The sequence below is a fragment of the Mytilus californianus genome, unplaced genomic scaffold (assembly GCF_021869535.1).
Source record: "Mytilus californianus isolate M0D057914Y unplaced genomic scaffold, xbMytCali1.0.p SCAF_1, whole genome shotgun sequence".
NCBI classification, from domain to species: domain Eukaryota; kingdom Metazoa; phylum Mollusca; class Bivalvia; order Mytilida; family Mytilidae; genus Mytilus; species Mytilus californianus.
Genome location: NW_026262581.1, coordinates 76,485,868 through 76,503,911, shown reverse-complemented (window position 1 = coordinate 76,503,911; position 18,044 = coordinate 76,485,868). Strand labels below are relative to the sequence as shown.

Here is an 18,044-nt window from a genome sequence, read left to right as displayed (position 1 = left end):
ACATTTTTGTGCTTTGTAAAGAATATTACACTAAAAGATTGGATGTGAAATACCCGAACGTATAGGATGTCTGCATGTTGATTTATATTTACGAATGATGTCCTTGTACCGATGATAAAATATAGTAAATGTTTTGACTAGTTTGTGATATCGAAAACCCTGGTGTAATAATTTTTCAGTAATACAGAGATGTCTTTCGTTTAAATCAAATACGTTGTTACATACACGAGCGAATCGAACAAGTTGAGATATATAAACACCATAAGATGGTGACAATGGAACGTAATGAAAAAATCATCTCTTTTATCATAAATTTTGGCATTAAGCTTCCCGTTAAAGACATAGAAATCAAGATCCAGGAAAGGACAGTGTTCATTGTTAGTATTAGCTTTATTTAAAGTCAGTTCGGCAGGATAAGTCTCTTTAGTGTACTTACTGAAGTCGTCATTATTGAGAGCCAATATATCATTCAAATATCTAAAAGTGTTATTAATGTTTGAATCAGATGTTGTTTCGATGGGTCTTTGCTGATTTAATCATAAATTGTAACTCGTAACAATACAGAAGCCGGTGGTGCACAGTTAGTCCCCATTGGAATTCCGATAACTTGACGATATACGGAATCTCCATAGCGAACAAAAATGTTATCTAGTAAAAATTCAAGGGCAGTTAAAGTATCAAAGCTGGTCTAATTGACATAGTTACTTTGTTTGTTGTTACTAAAAAGTGACCTAAAAGAGCTTGAACGTATATATTCGCATTCTGACTTTTTAAATGCCCATTTAATGAGGTGTGTGAATTTTTTCTTAATAAGATTATGAGGCAAAATGGTATATAGGATAGAAAAATCAAAACTTTGAACAGATTCGAAATCACCAATATAAGCATGCAATTTATCAAGTACTTCCAACGAATTTTTGACACTCCAAAAGTAATTAATTTCCACTATTTTCAAAGGTCAAAGTTTTGTGCAGCTTTGGAAGCCAGTACATAGTTGGAACTTTCATTGTATTTGGTTCTGCTTGTAAAGAGGTAGCTAAAAGTTTATGTTTGTTACAGATGTCATTTTTCGAAAATGGAGTCAGTTGGAATGTTTGTGAATCCGTGATTTCCTTTTGCAGAACCTCAATGTAAAATTTACGTCAAACAATAATGATATTATTAGCAGCCTTATCAACCGGGACAAAAACAAATTCCTTGGCGAGTTCTTTTAGCTTATGTTTGATACGAGAAATAGGGCTTTTATGGTTGTTGTTAGGAGTAAAATGTTCTTTAAAATGTTGTATACGTATATTAACGTTTATATTATACAGTACGTGATAAAATGTACCGTTAGATTACAGATATTGCATAAATATTTGACACAATGACACGAATTTGAAATTATTCATCTGCAGTTACAGAAATTGCATGACATGACTTGATTTAATTATCAAATGAGTTATACATCCTAATCTAAGGTACTTTTTCTCAATATAAGAAGATGAAAATTGCACAATTATCGGAAATATGCATAGACGGCAAAGAATCACATGTATTATTTTCTGAAATTATGATTGTTAAAAAGCTATTGACCTTTTAAAATGATGCGTGTGAAATCTACAAACTAAATTATGGTAATGAATAGTAAAATGATATTTATAGATGATATTCACTCTGTCCTTTTTATATACAAATAAATTCACATTATATGTTAAAGGACTGGATAAAACGTGAAAAGAAATGCAGGAAAAAGATAACTATGAACTTAAACCACTTTCATCAAATAACAAAACTGTGGCGAAAAAGTGCGAGAATTTAAAACGAACGGGATGGTCAAACAAAAAAGAATTTGTTTTAGCATGTGTTGGCTATTGTATAGGATTAGGAAATGTCTGGAGGTTTCCTTACTTATGTTATAGAAATGGAGGCGGTGGGTATTAAAATTATTTGATATTGACTTTTTTCTACCGGCATATTCTCAATTAATGTCTATGTATAATTCTGATAATATACCCGGAGTTACAATTCCACGTAAATATTTAACCAAAGGTTCATTTATGAGGCATTCAGGAGCCAATTCAGCAGAGAAAAGCTTTTGTGTTGTACTCTTTACCAAAAGAACTCCCAAACAATATGGATAGTCGTACAATGTTATTTACGTATTTTGTCAATTTTTAAAACAATTTAATATATTCGATCGTTCGTTATAAAATGAAAAAGAAACCGCGATGAGGAATATTCGAAAATTAATTTAAACCTTTAGAAAACAAATTAGTGCCATTATTACCAATTTACTTGTGCTCCTTAAAAAACAATCTAATAAATAAAAAAAAATTATAACTAATCCAGAAAACTATGATACATCTCACATATTTGAAATAAGTATTAAACTAGACGCTCACATAGGTTCTTATAAATCTCTTATTCTACCTTGTCCGTACAGATCAGACTACAACATGTATTGATCTAAGACCGCAAAAAACATGTCTTTAGTAAGATGAGATACAGGCACATCGTATCGGTCAACCAATTCGTAATGGTGACCGTAAAGCGTATGCAGTGTCGATTTCAATTGTTTTCCTTCCTCATAACTTTGTTGGATCAGTTTTTGTGTCAGGGGCACAAGAAAACTTTTGAATTCTTCCAAATGTTTAGAATAAATAGACCTAAACTGGTTATAAGTAGAGTTGGGAGGTAGCAGTGCAATTATCCCCTCGTCCCATCTTCCACTGCGTATGTGTATAGTAAGTATCATGAATTCATTATATAATTCGGTCGGTATATGTTGTCAACAGGTCAAGGTTGAATCTTAATCTTCCACCGTTTTACATTATAAGTAATAGGAACAACTCTTCTTCCATAAGAATTCAGTTGATTAGATATAAATATGTACTAATTTGAGCCCGTGATCTCAGCTGTCTTATATTCATTAGGAATTCTTTTTGTATAGAAATATTTTTTCAAGAAGAAGGTGCTATTAACTGCAGGATACACAGTGTCGTTCATAATAATATCATCTTTTAATACTTGACTTTCATACAATAATATACAAAGGGAAAATGTCAAGAAAATGTAGGATATAATTATTTTCAAACGGTTAACAACCTCCAGTATCTTACCTCTTAACAATATCTTATATTAAAGTGCATCAATACACATCGGTTAGTTTTACATTGATACTGAAATGGAGACTGAAAAATACAAATTTGAAACAACGTCTGACACGAACGAAGACGTAATGAAGGATGTGCGGGTGCAATGGTCAAACAAAGCAGAATTTGCTTTATCATGTATTGGATTTTGTATTGGATTAGGAAATGTTTGGAGGTTTCCATATCTATGCTATAAAAATGGAGGTGGTTCGTATATTTAACATCTTTCTTACTCATAGTATGTAAACACTGCAGCAGAATATACTTTCCGTTGGAGGGCAACAAAACATGTAAATAAGCAAAGAGAAATCTTAACAATTAAATTACAATAAATACGATTTGTAGATTTAAGATTTCATTATATATATACTTCCAATCTTCTTATTGACCTTCCACAATTTTTTCTCGATTTGTGTGATTGGGAACCAAGGTTAAGTCAAATATTTCAACCCTCTCACCCATCTTCGAGAGAGGATGACAATTCGACCCTTGATCTCTCTAATTTCGACATCCGTTGTGCGACTCAAATCGTGTAATTGATGTTTATATTCCATAGACGTTGGTAAGACTTCGTATCATGGTATATTGGTAGGTGTCTCCTGTTTAAATCTCATACATAATGAAATTTATAAATCAATGGTACATAAAAATGGCAAAGGCTAAGTTTTTGAATGACAGTGGCTACAAGAACTTTTCGATTGTAACAGAATTGTTATTGATTTTTTTTTAAATCCACCAAGACAACACAGAAAAACTACAGAAAAAGCAACATAAATCTTAAGAGAAGAAAATTTGGTTAACTCATGTGCTTTGGAAGGCGTAAAAATCCGGCGATAAATCGTTATCCACCAAAGAGAAAAAGAGGACGGAATTGTGTCTATAGTGTCTACATGACAGAGGGACATAATTATCTGTAGTCATCAGTGGAACCCATATTTCATAACTGTTACCATAATCATGATAACGCCCATGAGACTCCCAAGTGATGATGATTACAATTTAGAACCCTTGGTTGAAAGATAATCGTTAGCACCCCTCTATCATAGAAATTATGATAGGAAACGCAAGGGCAACGGTAAATATACAACCAGGATAGTAACCAAACCTTGAATTATTTAATGAGACGACATGTACATCATCTACGTTGTGGAGTGCCAAGTTAAAAGATGATACTATCATCTTTTCATTGTTCTTGGGGTTGGACTTATCAGAATAAAGGAGAAAGACGAAGTCAAGAAGATCTGATTTGGTTCAAATAGGATGCCGATATCTATCAATTTTGATTTACCGCTTTGTTAAAAAAATCATTGTCTCTACGTTGGTTAATTATTTTATGAAACAAAGTAAGACGTATTCATTCAGTTGCAACATGTACAGTCTTATTACCCATTCAGTATTCAAATTCTACAAATTAATAAAACAATTAAACGGTTAAACAAAGTGTGACAAATTGCCTTTCAATTTTTCTCGTACACATGCTTATGAGAAAGCGGAATAGGGAAACTTTTGTTTACATTGTATTGTTCTATACTTATTATTAGAATATAAATGTCGCAGCTCAAATTGATATTTATTAAACACTTGTAATAATTGTTATATAGACAAAATATTAGCGGGCAGTACAACTACTGGGAACTTTTTGCATACCACAGTACTATAACCTTGAATTTACTTTTGCAATATGAACCTTTATATTCTAAACAACACTAGTGATCGTGAGAAAGCGGCGACCTAAATACTTAGGTGAAACGTAGGCTGACTAACACGTGACAAAACATTAATCTTAATGTCTTATCTTTCAGAATCGAGCAGTTTCAAACAGAATAATTATTTTGCTTTTTTTTTATGATTATGATCAAATGCATTATTAAAGATATACGCTTATAAAAATAAGGATGAAGGTTTCATTTCCATTGAGACACTGTTTAAGCCGACAATAAAAGACGAGAATGTGTTCAAATATATGTCATCGTTAACAATGATTAAAACCCATATCGTTTAGTAAGCTATAATAGGGCACAGTGTGACAGGAGAAACTTTTCAAAAGTGAAAAACAGATGGCCTGATATCTTCCAAAAGTAATCAAAACAATTATGACAGACAGCAACCTAGATCAACTACACAGACACATTACAAATATGGCGAGGATAAACATGTTTGTGAGCGATCAATCCTACCCTTACCCGGGGCAATGTATTACATGAAAACATAAGAACAAACTGTGAAAATTTGTTTGAAAGGGTTTCACTCATCAGATATGTACTAAGTTCAAATAAAACTAACAAAACAAACAAACACATACATAAAGTACCGATCTTAGATTATTCAAAATTACTACAATCTAGTTATAAGTCAAATTTCACCTTATAAATACACTCTTTTTTCCCAGAATGAAATATGAATCAGTACTCACATTATTTGAAAATTTATTCAATGTTTAATCAACCCACATTCTGTTTGATTTGTCGCAGGTCAAGAGGCTGCAACCAGTGTTTGTCGTTGGTTTCCTTTTTTGATTTTTTTTTCACACTCTGTAATAACGGGCCTCATATTGCTTACTATACGGTATGGGTATGCTCAAATATGTTTTTGATATGCCATTCGAGTTAACGGCGGCCTTATTTTCTATCGGCAGTTCAACTTCTTTAGTCTTCTTTCAGTATTCTCGATTTTGTGTTGTTTATCATTGATTTGTTTGTACTTGGTTTCTGTTATACCGTTAATATAGAGTTGTTTTTTTTTTTTTACTGGTTTTAATTTATGTACCTTTTGTTATTCTCCTGACATCTAAAAAGATTAGTTTAAAGTACCCCTCCATGTGTGCCTGTCCAAAGTAAGAAAACTAAAAGTGGTTGTTTTGTGTAATATATTTTCAAAGTTGTAAATAGTAAGTGTAATAGTATCAATTAAGAACCAGGAAACACACAAAACAACTAAAAGTAGCCAGCGCTTCATAACCATCAAGATAAATAACATTAACAAAAGAAAAAGTTTTCCCTTTGTATCATCAATTTTGGTAGAAAGAAGACCATGTAAAATTCTAAAATCTCGTTATAAAAAAAGACATCGTTGACTATACAAGCTGGATTTTGTAAGATTGAGTTCAGACGGAATATATTTCGTTTGTATATCTTTCTATTGAACTGTTTACAGAAAAATATAGTCTAATGTCAAATGTACGGCACTTTTATTTATTATGTTCTTGGTCTTGGCAGAATTCGGGACATCCTCAAAAAGAAATAATCAAATCAAAATTTCTTAATGTGTCGATTCAAAGGATACTTATTTTTCATCAGTTTTACATCCGCACGACTTAAATGTTGCAAGAATTGATTCAATTTTATTAACTTTCAGGGGCATTTCTGATACCATACTTTCTCACAGCACTTTTTGCAGGGCTGCCAATGTATTTTATGGAGCTGGCATTGGGACAATGGTTAAGTATTGGCGGACTAAGCGTTTGGAAAATAACCCCAATTTTCAAAGGTAATTTGAACTGGGTATATATGTTTTATGATCTACTATTGATGCCAAACAAAAATTGTAAGAAAGCTAAAATATTAGTATCAAATTTTATATTAGTAATTGTTTTAAAATTTTATATCAATTTTCATTTCAATTTTAATTTACCACATCGTTTAGAAAAAGATATAACTGCACACAATGCATATACAGATAACAAACGTACTCCTTTTTGCGAGCGTCAACCTGGAATCAGAATACCTATTTTTCTAATTTTTTGTCATAAGTTGCAGTAGAACCGTAATTTGAGATATCTTTCCTAACTGGCGAGGAAAAATTTTGAATTTAGAGATTGAAGGTAACAAATGAAATCTACGGTTGATAATGAACAATTAAAGTCCGAAAATATAATTATTATGTCATACATTTTTAGTCAAGAATCAAATAGAATTTGTAGGCACAATCACATCAAATATTCAGAGTAGGCAGTCATATAACCAAAAACTACAATGTCGCTTGAAAAGAATGACTCATATAAGTTTTGATACAGTTCTATGTCAAAATTTATTAAATTTAATTATATGAAAATTTAAGAATATTATCTAATGAATAAACAATAACAAACTCCGCATTGCGAATGCGAACCGTTAGAGATTTACACAGGCTTATGGAAGGACATGTTTTCAGTCTTTAAGACAAAAACATTTTAGCCAATTTTAACGACACCCGTCCTTGCTTAACACGTATAAAGGAATTAACAAAAACAACAGCATAACTCTAAAACCTCTAGCATAACTTTATGCCAAATAGTATTCTTCATAAGTCTATCGTTGCATCCATCTAAACTTATTTTAGACATCATAGGTACCCCATAGTCACATATGCAGACTAAAGTGATTTATATTATTCTGGTGAACATAGTGAAATGCTGTTTACTGTGTTTGCATTCCTTTATTTCTCATCCAGATTATTTTAATCTATGTTAAGTTTTGGGAAAAAGAGTGATCGAGTCTTTTTTTTTGGGACAGTTTTTCACTCTGAATGATCTTAGGTTCCTTGTTTCTTGTCGTCCATTATTTTAGAGCTAATAATTTCGTGTGCTCCCAATAGTTTTCCTCTGTGCTAGGTTGTCATTATTAGTGCGATCGCTGCTTTGTAGAACATCACAAAACGATGTTGTTTACTGCGTTCCTGTTATGGTTACAGCATTAGATCTGAAAGCATTTTTGTAACACAGCATCTATCTATAGAATTATAGTCATGTTTCAGCACTTATCTTCTTATGGTGATACAAGATCTTTTCCTCCCCGATGGTATCAATAGCCCAGTAGATCTTCTCTTTTGACGTGAATTTTCATTAACAATAAAATATTAAGTGTTTACAAAACTTTGAATTGTTCGATCGAAATACTAGAGATTTTCTACCCCTAGGAATAGATTACCTTAGCTGTATTTGGTAAAACATCTCGAAAATTTTGGTCTTTTATATTGGTGGATAGTTGATTTTGGGCCCTAAATATGCTCTTCATCGTCGTATTCTATTTGGCCTTTTAACTTTTTTGATTGGAGCTTCACTAAAGAGTTTTTTGAAGACAAAACTCGTGTCTAGCGTCCAAATTATAAGCCGGGTATCTCTAATGAATGTGTTTACCACATCTCCTTATGTAGAAGTTATCTTCTAGAAGTCTTCTATATAAAATAGTAAATATATTGATACACACAATATAGTGCTATAACTGTTGTTAGATAATGTTTTCTCCGAAATTGCCTTGTGTGATTTCTGATTGGATAGAACAAGGTTTTTTATAAGTTGTATTTTTGTTTTTTGTTGCTGTTTTGTTTTAATTTTAGCATCAATGCACTCTAACATTACCTTGTCGTACAATTTAAGTTAAAATCTAGTGACTTGAGCAGTATGAAAATGTAGACGGCGGACAAAATGCTTTCGTTATAATTGTCATATAGAATGAAAGGAGGGCGGGATGGTTGTGAAGACAAACGTAAAACTCCCGACGGAGTGAGGCCAGGTGTCGACATCGTATTGTGAAACATGCAAGTAGAAAAATAATCGATAATAACATTTTAAAAAATTTAACGGTTAGTTAATCCTAAATTTATGCATTGGTTGCTTGTAGGGGTTGGTTATGCTTCAGCAGTGATGGCCGCCTGGTTGAATTGTTATTATATTGTCATTTTGGCCTGGGCAGTATACTACCTCTTCAGGTCTTTTACTTCCATCCTACCTTGGTCTACATGCGATAATGAGTGGAACACTGCAAATTGTATAGCAAAGTACCAGAAACTTGCTAACTGTACGAACGGAACATCTTGGACAGTAGGGGTGAATATGTCTTCAAATATGTCCGAATGTTCAACAAATGGGATAAATTCGACATCACCTGTGAGAGAATTCTGGGAGTAAGTAACCACTGATAGTTAACACATTAAGAGATCTATTCAATTCAAATGTTAACTAAAAGAGGTACAAAACGATCAGTTGTTTGAACCACTAAATTGCCGACATATAGTAAAATACGTCAATTCATTCAAAATTATAATACTTTTATTGATAATTGAAAACGGTTTTATTGTCTTGTAACTTTAGATATATTGTGCGGCTAACGATGCAACTTAAGTACATAGGCTAGCACGAAAAATAATGGCGCATATTTCAGATCTATAAAACAATTCAACAGAATACGTTTCATCACATGCTAAAATAACGATAGTATAAAAGCAAAAGACCCAAATCCCTAAAAAGGGAATATCGGAAACAGTTAATATACTAACTGATCGAACAAATAAACAATGATGGTCATATTTGTGCATTTACTAGTAAGAATGACACCAATTCAGACAATATCACTAACATCATTTCTGAGCAATTTTCATATTGAAATTTCATATTGAAATAAGCTGATTAACATACCCGATTGCAATGTTAGATATCTAAGGTTATTTTGTTTTGTTAATTATAGACGCCACGTACTACAGATTAGTTCAGGTGTGGATGAGCCTGGTGATATCAGATGGCAACTTGCTTTATGCTTGCTACTAATTTGGGTTTTGTGCTATTTCTGTATATGGAAAGGAGTAAAATGGACAGGAAAGGTAATAACAGGTGGGCTGGTATTATGTGTGTACAAAGACATGCTTATCTACAGGCGATATCAAGATATGAAAAATATACAAAAAAATACATAGATTGTTTACATAACTTAGCATAAAATTATAAATTGAAATCAAACATAATATATACTGTTTTATTTCTGGTTTATGTAAGGACTACGCTCAGCGGTATAAAGTACTAGCAACACATACATGTGCTTAGATTGTATTTAGCTAGTGTAGTCGTTATATGAATAAAAGTAGATACGGGTATAAGTTAATGATGCAGTAGCTCAACAACACATAAAATACCGTAAAGCAGTTTAAATGTTTTGATAAGGTCTTCATATATATATAGAGCTCTAAAAAGAGAGGCGGAAGGTAGCAAAGAGATATTCAAACTGATAAGTCGAAGACAAACTGACAACGCCATGGCAGCGCCGAAAAACGACCAAAAGGCAAGCAACAGTATACAAAACAGAACATAGAAAACTAAAGACGAGCAACGAAAACCCAACCTAAAACCTTTTATATACAAGATACAAGGTTTTAGCACACGCACACAAACCAATAGAGAAAAAAAAAATACTGGAAAGAGTAAACACATAGTTCTTGATCTTGATTAAAAATGTTGAATGGACAATTCTTTATATAAATGATAAAGAAACGGTTCAGCAAAATCATTGTTTTATATAAATAAAGAAAGATGTATGGCAATCTACACGAAATAAACAAAATCCAACAGATAAAATCATCAAAACAAGACCTCTTACGAAAGCATGCGGTCTTAGACGAATGACAATTTGAAAATTTTGTCAACCTCTAATTGAACTAATTAAAGCAAGAGTTAGATAGATTATTAATGCAAAGTCAGTTAAAAATGAAGACAGTCATTTATTTCCCCCACATGACTATTCAATACATTTACATATTTGATTAATATTTAATGTATTTATTTTTTGTTATTAGGTAGTATATTTCACGGCAACATTTCCATACATACTACTGATAGTACTACTGATAAGAGGGGTCACATTACCAGGGGCAAGTGAAGGCATCAAGTTTTATGTATTACCTGATATCAACAAACTAAAAGATTCCAAGGTAAAACATCAGTCAATTCAAATAATGAAAAATTGATACCTGTATATAAGAGACATTGTTCAATGGTATACGCATCAGAGAACCAGTATGATCTGTTTGGAGTGTCAAACGTCGTCTGTATATCCTTTGTTTTTTATCTGAAACCACTGGATATACTTTTAATTAACTTGGTCTAAGTCATTCCTATACTGAACAATTTTGAACAACACAAATCATTGTCGTGGCTTTTGAAATCCTATACAAAGAATTGAGTAATTGCTTAAGAGTTATATATATTGCAGGTATGGATAGATGCTGCAACACAGATATTCTTCTCTTATGGACTTGGTCTAGGTTCCCTGATAGCCCTTGGTAGCTACAATAAGTACAATAATAATGTCTACAAGTACGTATGCATCAATAATACACTCTTCAGTGAATTCGAGCACCTCAGACATTCTAGTGAACTTTACATTAAGGATACCAGTAGGTTCACTTCATATTCACTGAACATGCATGAAACATTTGCAATTAGAGGTAAAGCAAACAACAATCAATCAATCAATCATATCTATATCTTTTTCTTGAAACAATGATCTCTAACAAACGTGTTAATTTCAGTTTTCATATTGTCAATTTCCCATTTCACAATAGAAACATACCCTTTGTCCTATTAGATATTGCGTTTACATATCTCAATTAATACGTTATGCGCTTGCTTATTCATATTATATGAATTTATTTAACACGGGTACGCTCCTAACGGAAAAATCCGCCAACAAAGTTTTGGGTAAGAACGACTGAAATCGACATAATAAAATTTTAACGTTGCACGATTTTTGTGTGTCTCAACTTACGAGAGACATGTTTTCGTGGTCTTAGATTGATAGAAAAAATATCGTCTGATATTCCGATTATTTCATGACACTTAGACCAAGTCTGAATTCGCTAGGCGGTTGATTCATGCATTACAGGAGATGCTAGCCTGACAACACCCATATGAGTTCATGGAAACCTCATCTAAAACAATCTTCGTTGAGTATATTAAAAATGGGTTGAAGATTTTGGAACATCGATAACCTACTTTTACTGCAGCTTATTTGAATAATATCATATAGTTTGTATATGATGTATCTATTTCTATTTATCACAGAGATGCTTGTTTGATATCAATGTTGAACAGTTTTACCAGTATGTTTTCTGGATTTGTAATTTTCTCTGTTGTTGGGTTTATGGCACATGAACAAAATAAACCAGTGTCCGAAGTAGCTGCGTCAGGTATACCTTAATTAATCTGTGAACAATGTTAGGTTTTACTTGTTTACTGCATCAAAATATATTGTAATACATCATAATATGTAAATATTTCTTACCGTTTCATTCGATTAGATATTTCCTAGTGATTTTCTTGTAAAAAACTAATATATAAATATATTATGTTTAGATCATTTGTATATTTGATTAATTCCTACGATGTTAATAAGTAAACAAAGTGTATATTGTAAGAAACAAAGCCTCGTTGATTAAGTTTACAATTGTTTCAGATGTTAATCTTATGTCATAAACAGTTACTTTCCAATAAGTGTTTGTTTGAGATATAAGATTAAATGTTACTAGAAAAAAATATATCCTAAAGTTTTGAAGAAATGCCAGTTTTTTCCACATTACTGCATTTATTTGACAGAACAATGAACTTTCTTTTCAGATAATGTTTATGATAGTATTTACATGTATTAACTTTATACAATATCTAAGCCATTCCAGTGCAATCATATTATTATCTGTGGTTAATGAGAGCTGGCTTTTGCCTCACATAAGTTGTATAATTATAGAATAGCAGTAGAAAAAAAAACATAGACGATAAAACATTCTCTGACTTTGCTACTTTTTGTATAAATATTCCAAGAACAGATAGTTATGTGTGGTAGAAGCACATTATTGTTCAGTTTTAGAAATGGAAGTTAAATGGCTACGTGGCCATCTTCGTTTCAATTTACATACAGTATCCATATCAATAAATACTTTATTATGAAAATTCAAAACCTTTTTTCAAGACATTCCTCAAAAAAATATTTCCTTGGGTTTCAAAACTTCTACTGAATTATTGGATATGTCCATAAATGAATCAAGCAAGTATATTCTGGTCAAAAGTCTGGATACTTAAACTGTATACGTATGTTTATATGACTTGGTTTTAGGTCCTGGTCTAGCATTTCTAGCTTATCCGAGTGCTGTTATCCAGCTTCCGTTATCACCACTATGGTCTTTTCTATTTTTTCTGATGATAATAATGCTGGGAATGGATAGTCAGGTATTTACGTTTGAAAAAACAATTAATTTTATCATCTGTTTCATTTTGTTACTTTATTTTTATACTTTCAAAATGTTATTCTTACTTACAACTTTTATTCAATTCAATAAGTAAACATGAATTATTTGAATTTGTATACATCAGTACAATAACGCCTATTGAAACCAATTTTCACACTCCATTCATTCAAGCAATTATTTTTGTTCTATTGATTTTCGCTTTCGTCCAAGCGGATTTTAACAGCCTATAGTAGTCAGCATTTCTGTGTTGATATATAATATGAATGATCTCTCATTTTCTATTCACAAAATTTTGAATTATTCGATCAATTTAGATCTTTCTGTTCTCAGGCATAGATAGCTCTTTAAATTCGTAATTATTTATCATTTCAACTGTTGATTCCAGGACCACTAATGAGTCTTATGTACTCAAAAACGCGCGTATAGAGCGTAAAACATTATCAGCCTGGAATCTTTAACACACAAAAAGCAAAAACAGACCAAAAACTTCTTATGGTTATCACATATATGTGTGGTTTCTTTTGTAATTAAGTAAAGAATCAGACAAACATACTACATTTGGGGAACAATGTATTCAACACTACCGGTTCCTTCTCGCCTACTATCATTTATATTAGACAAACTGAGAGATATGATGTAAATAGAAACAATAATCAAACATATGTATCAAACCTCTTGAAAACCTAATTTCAATTTTGTCGTAACTTAAAATGAGGCAGTATCATTAAGTTTATGATCTTACTTTGAAAGAACTTTGTTCCATTTTTTGTAGTTTTGTACAATGGAAGGATTTTTTACAGCTATTATTGACGAATTTCCACATCATTTTCGCAAGCGACGAGAATTATTTATAGGAGCTGTATGTTTTATTTCTTACCTCGTTGGACTCTCAATGATATCAGAGGTGAGATTATATGTTTGTAATAAAGGGTTTTAACATATACATATTTTAAGTTATAAATTACAATCAACAGTATAGTTTACCGATGTTGAAATCTCATATATTCATTTAGAAGCTTCTAAAGTCTTAAGACACAAACAAAGATGAAAAACCAATTAAGAGAATCATGAGATTCAAAAGGAGTGCGACTATGTGTGTCGATAGGGTAAACGTTTTCTGTTATGTATGCATTACCAACCATGTGAATGCACCCTCAGTAAAAAAATAGTAAATCTACAGGGCAGACGACTATACTGGGTTCTAAACATCCAAGACCGCAACAAAAAAAAACATGTCGCTGGTCATTTCAGACACAGAAACATCGTATCAGTCAACTAATTTGCAGTTCAAAGTTAAGTCGTTCTCTTAGTAGGGGGTTTTGACTACATCCAAACTTTTAAAGTCAACGGTAACAATTAACTCAATGGTAACAATCCTAAGACACAGTGTTCGAACTATATTTCGCACTTACAAAGATATACAGTTCCTTCTGAGGAATTTTGATTTGAGATCAAACTGTTTAGATATCAATGGCAACTATACCTACATGGTGACAATTGCCTTGGACCGCAGAGTACGAAGTGTGCCATTTGTACTAAGATATATCTTTCCCTCCAAGGGGTGGGGGTGTTGAAATAAAACTATTTAGATATTATCGGCAACAAGGTTTACAGGACGACAATCGCTTAATTAAGACCGCTTGGTCAATTCAACTGTAAGAAAATACAGTTTCAATTAACCAGGTGATACCTTTCCTCTTATTTTTTTGTATGGTGTTCATTAATAATACTACATATTTCAAACCGTTTTCACAACTATTATATTGATGGATATAAAGTCATATATATAACGTCAATGGTTACGTGACGATATAAATTATATTCATTAATGAAATGAGATAGCATATGAATATATAAAAAAATACTTGGGGTAGTTACATAATAGTATATTGTACATTTTGTTTGTACCAGATTGTATTCTGAAATTATGATTTTTATGCGTTATTTGTCCCCGTTATGAAATACATCATAATACATTCTTTGTGTCTAAATAAGTTATCAAGTTCTTTTTCTTTGCATCTATTATGATCTATTATGGTAATATCAGTAGAATATATTATCTTTGATGAGGTTTTTTACAACCACTGGGTCAATGCGACTGTTGGTGGAGGATATCACAAGCCCAGTATTCAGTACTTGTGAGTTGACATGAATTATCATAGATATCGTCATATTCATACACAAACTTCGCAAAACTTTGAATTCTTTGAAATACTAAGGATTTTCTACTACAGGAATAAATTACCGTAGCTAAATTTGGCAAAACCTTTCGGAATTTTTGGCCCTGAATACTCTTCTAACTTCGTACTTTATTTAGCCTTTTAACTTTTTTTATTCGAGCGTCACTGATGCATCTTTTGTAGACGAAACGTGCGTCTTGCGTGCAAAATTATAAGCCTAGTATGAGGGTCTTGATGGAGACCTCCATCTCTGTATTTTTTGCTCATTTAGGTCATTTTTCTCTATTTTTTATAATTTTTGCCCATTTCTCTATTCTTTATATTCTAACATCCCATTATTTACTATTCTTTTTATTCTAACATCCCATTCTTTTCTAATTCTTTTTCTCTATTCTTTACATTTTGACGCATTTTTCTGTAGTATTGCTCCATTATTATCAGTATCTATAATGTAAACCCTATCCAGACCCTTTGGTATCTTTAATGAGTTTTTTACAATCATTATTCGTCTTTATTGAAGGGCGGGATGTATGTATTTCAACTGTTTGACTACTATTCAGCTAGTGGATTATGTCTACTAACATTGATATTCTTTGAATGTATTGCTGTAGGATGGGGCTACGGTGAGTATCGAATTATTTAATGACCAACGTTTATTTGGATATACATTACTCATGGAACATTAGAGAATGAAAGTCATTGTATATAGGTAAATCTTGAAATATGGAAATTAGAATGATAAGACAAAATCGAAGTAACACAAATCAATCACACAAACATTGATAAAATATAGTCGACTCTTTTAAAAAGCGTTAACATCTTACTTTAAGTGATTTATATCAAAATTTAAAAAAATGACTTTTTCAACTCATATGGAAGAGAAAATACTAATATTTTCCCAATCATTCTATACAAATTAATAATTCAAAAATATCTACTTCTGACAATTTCTTAACCTATTTTCATGAAATATTTTTCATTCAACTCAGTTTTCTATATACATTTTCAAAAAATAGGAATGACTTTTGACATCATGCTGAACATATGTTGAATAAACAAATGCAACTACAAATCTTTTCAAAAAACATTTTGATATTAACGACTGATTTAAGAATATTTATCAAAGAAGGTTGCTTGATCATTTGTATATTGTTTGATCACACTAAATCATGAGAATATCATTTTTCATATTTTAGGGGTGGACAGGTTTTATGAAAACCTAAAGAGTATGTTTGGTTACTATCCAAGTGTATTTTTCAAGTTTTCATGGGTTGTATCAACACCTGCTCTCAGTTTGGTGAGTTAGAAAATATATTTTATTATTTTGCTATAGAAAATTTATCAGGATGGATTCGCAAGTGAAGTTTTCTGTGTCTTCTTAAAATATGTATAGAAATCCTTCAAATACTTGTGGGAAACCAAACATTGTGTCTTCTAGACTTAACACTGTACAAAATTAAAGCACTAAAGTAAACACTTAATGTCAGTACGTAAGAGTAATAAATTAATGCATATAAGTTATCAAATTCAATATCAGGATATTTTTTTTCTCTTATAAATTAATAGATGTCTGTTTTTTCAGGGAATTTTAATCTTTTCGTTGGTGAAATTTGAACCTGTAAAATATCTAGAGTATTCCTATCCGTCATGGGCTCATGTTATAGGAGGCTTTATGGCTCTGTCATCTGTCTCTATAATTCCAATATATATGGTGTTTAAGTTTGTTACTACTCCAGGAACATTTAGACAGGTAAGTGCACTAATCTTTGGACACATAGCTAAAAGCAGTGTTGAAGAAATAGTTTCACAGTAATTCAAGAGAGGTGGCAGATACAAATGAAATATTAACTCATAAGTTGAAGTAAAAATGGAAGCTCCATTGCAAAAAAATAAAACAAAAACAGACAAAGACAAGCAACAGTCTACAAAACACAACATAGAAAACTCAAGACTGAGCAACATGAACCCAACCAAATCCAGCGGTGATCTCATTTGCTCCTGAAGGGGAAGCAGTTCCCATTCTACATGTGGTACCCGTCGTGTTGCTCATGTATGTACAACTTCTGTGATAAGTCTCATTTAGTGATGCCACAATCGAGGAAAGAAGGACGTTATCGTGGTTACTACAATTGGACCATATCCAACATCTTCCGTGGAAAAGATATTCAACAATGGTTTATCCAATATAAAGTAAAATTTTCCTTTGTAATGAATATTATTTTTAATATTCACTTCACATTTCAAATGCACACTAATTATTCTCACATGACAGTTGAAGCAGAGTTTCTCTTTCAAAGTAATTATGATTATATAATTTTTGCTTTTTGTTTTTCCAGCGTGCAAAGAAATTGTTTAGACCTGATATAGAGCTACCTGGTGAACTAGGACCACCTCCATCTTACACTGCTGTTACAACTATAATAGAACAGAATCATATTCTTTAACAAGACAAAAATCTATCAAATATTTTTCAATTCCACTTATATGTTATGCCTAGTTTATGTAGCTATTAATGACATTTGTACAAATCTTTTATAACTCAATAACTTTACCGTATTAAAATGTTTGAGCTGTTTTCTGTTTTAATACAATATGATATTAATTGTACTTGATAAAGAACATATACTCATTTCAATAGGAATCAAAAACTGGGATGAATGCACAAGAAACAAAGTCACATTTAATTATAAGCCTGGTATCTTTGATTAGCCTTTTTAATACCTGTAAATAATCAAAATATCATGCA

General features: G+C 31.7%; 1 protein-coding gene across 1 annotated transcript; it reads left to right on the top strand.

Annotated features, from left to right (window-relative positions):
• The first annotated feature begins 2,843 nt into the window (after window positions 1-2,843).
• Window positions 2,844-17,872, top strand: LOC127707547 (sodium- and chloride-dependent GABA transporter 1-like). Its single transcript, XM_052212144.1, has 13 exons — window positions 2,844-3,341; window positions 6,489-6,620; window positions 8,732-9,014; window positions 9,575-9,707; window positions 10,674-10,808; window positions 11,090-11,193; window positions 11,941-12,065; window positions 12,986-13,098; window positions 13,891-14,022; window positions 15,819-15,921; window positions 16,495-16,595; window positions 16,881-17,048; window positions 17,635-17,872. The coding sequence occupies exons 1-13, from the start codon at window positions 3,167-3,169 to the stop codon at window positions 17,740-17,742; spliced, it is 1,812 nt and encodes a 603-aa protein (XP_052068104.1). The 5' UTR covers window positions 2,844-3,166; the 3' UTR covers window positions 17,743-17,872.
• Window positions 17,873-18,044: the final 172 nt, after the last annotated feature.

What these genes read in the sequence shown, in the direction of transcription:
- LOC127707547 (XM_052212144.1), top strand. Translation starts at nt 3,167, where the DNA reads ATGGAGACTGAAAAATACAAATTTGAAACAACGTCTGACACGAACGAA. An exon ending in ATGCTATAAAAATGGAGGTG is followed by an intron (nt 3,342 to 6,488) that starts GTTCGTATATTT and finishes ATTAACTTTCAG; the next exon opens with GGGCATTTCTGATACCATAC. An exon ending in GACTCTCAATGATATCAGAG is followed by an intron (nt 14,023 to 15,818) that starts GTGAGATTATAT and finishes TCTTTATTGAAG; the next exon opens with GGCGGGATGTATGTATTTCA.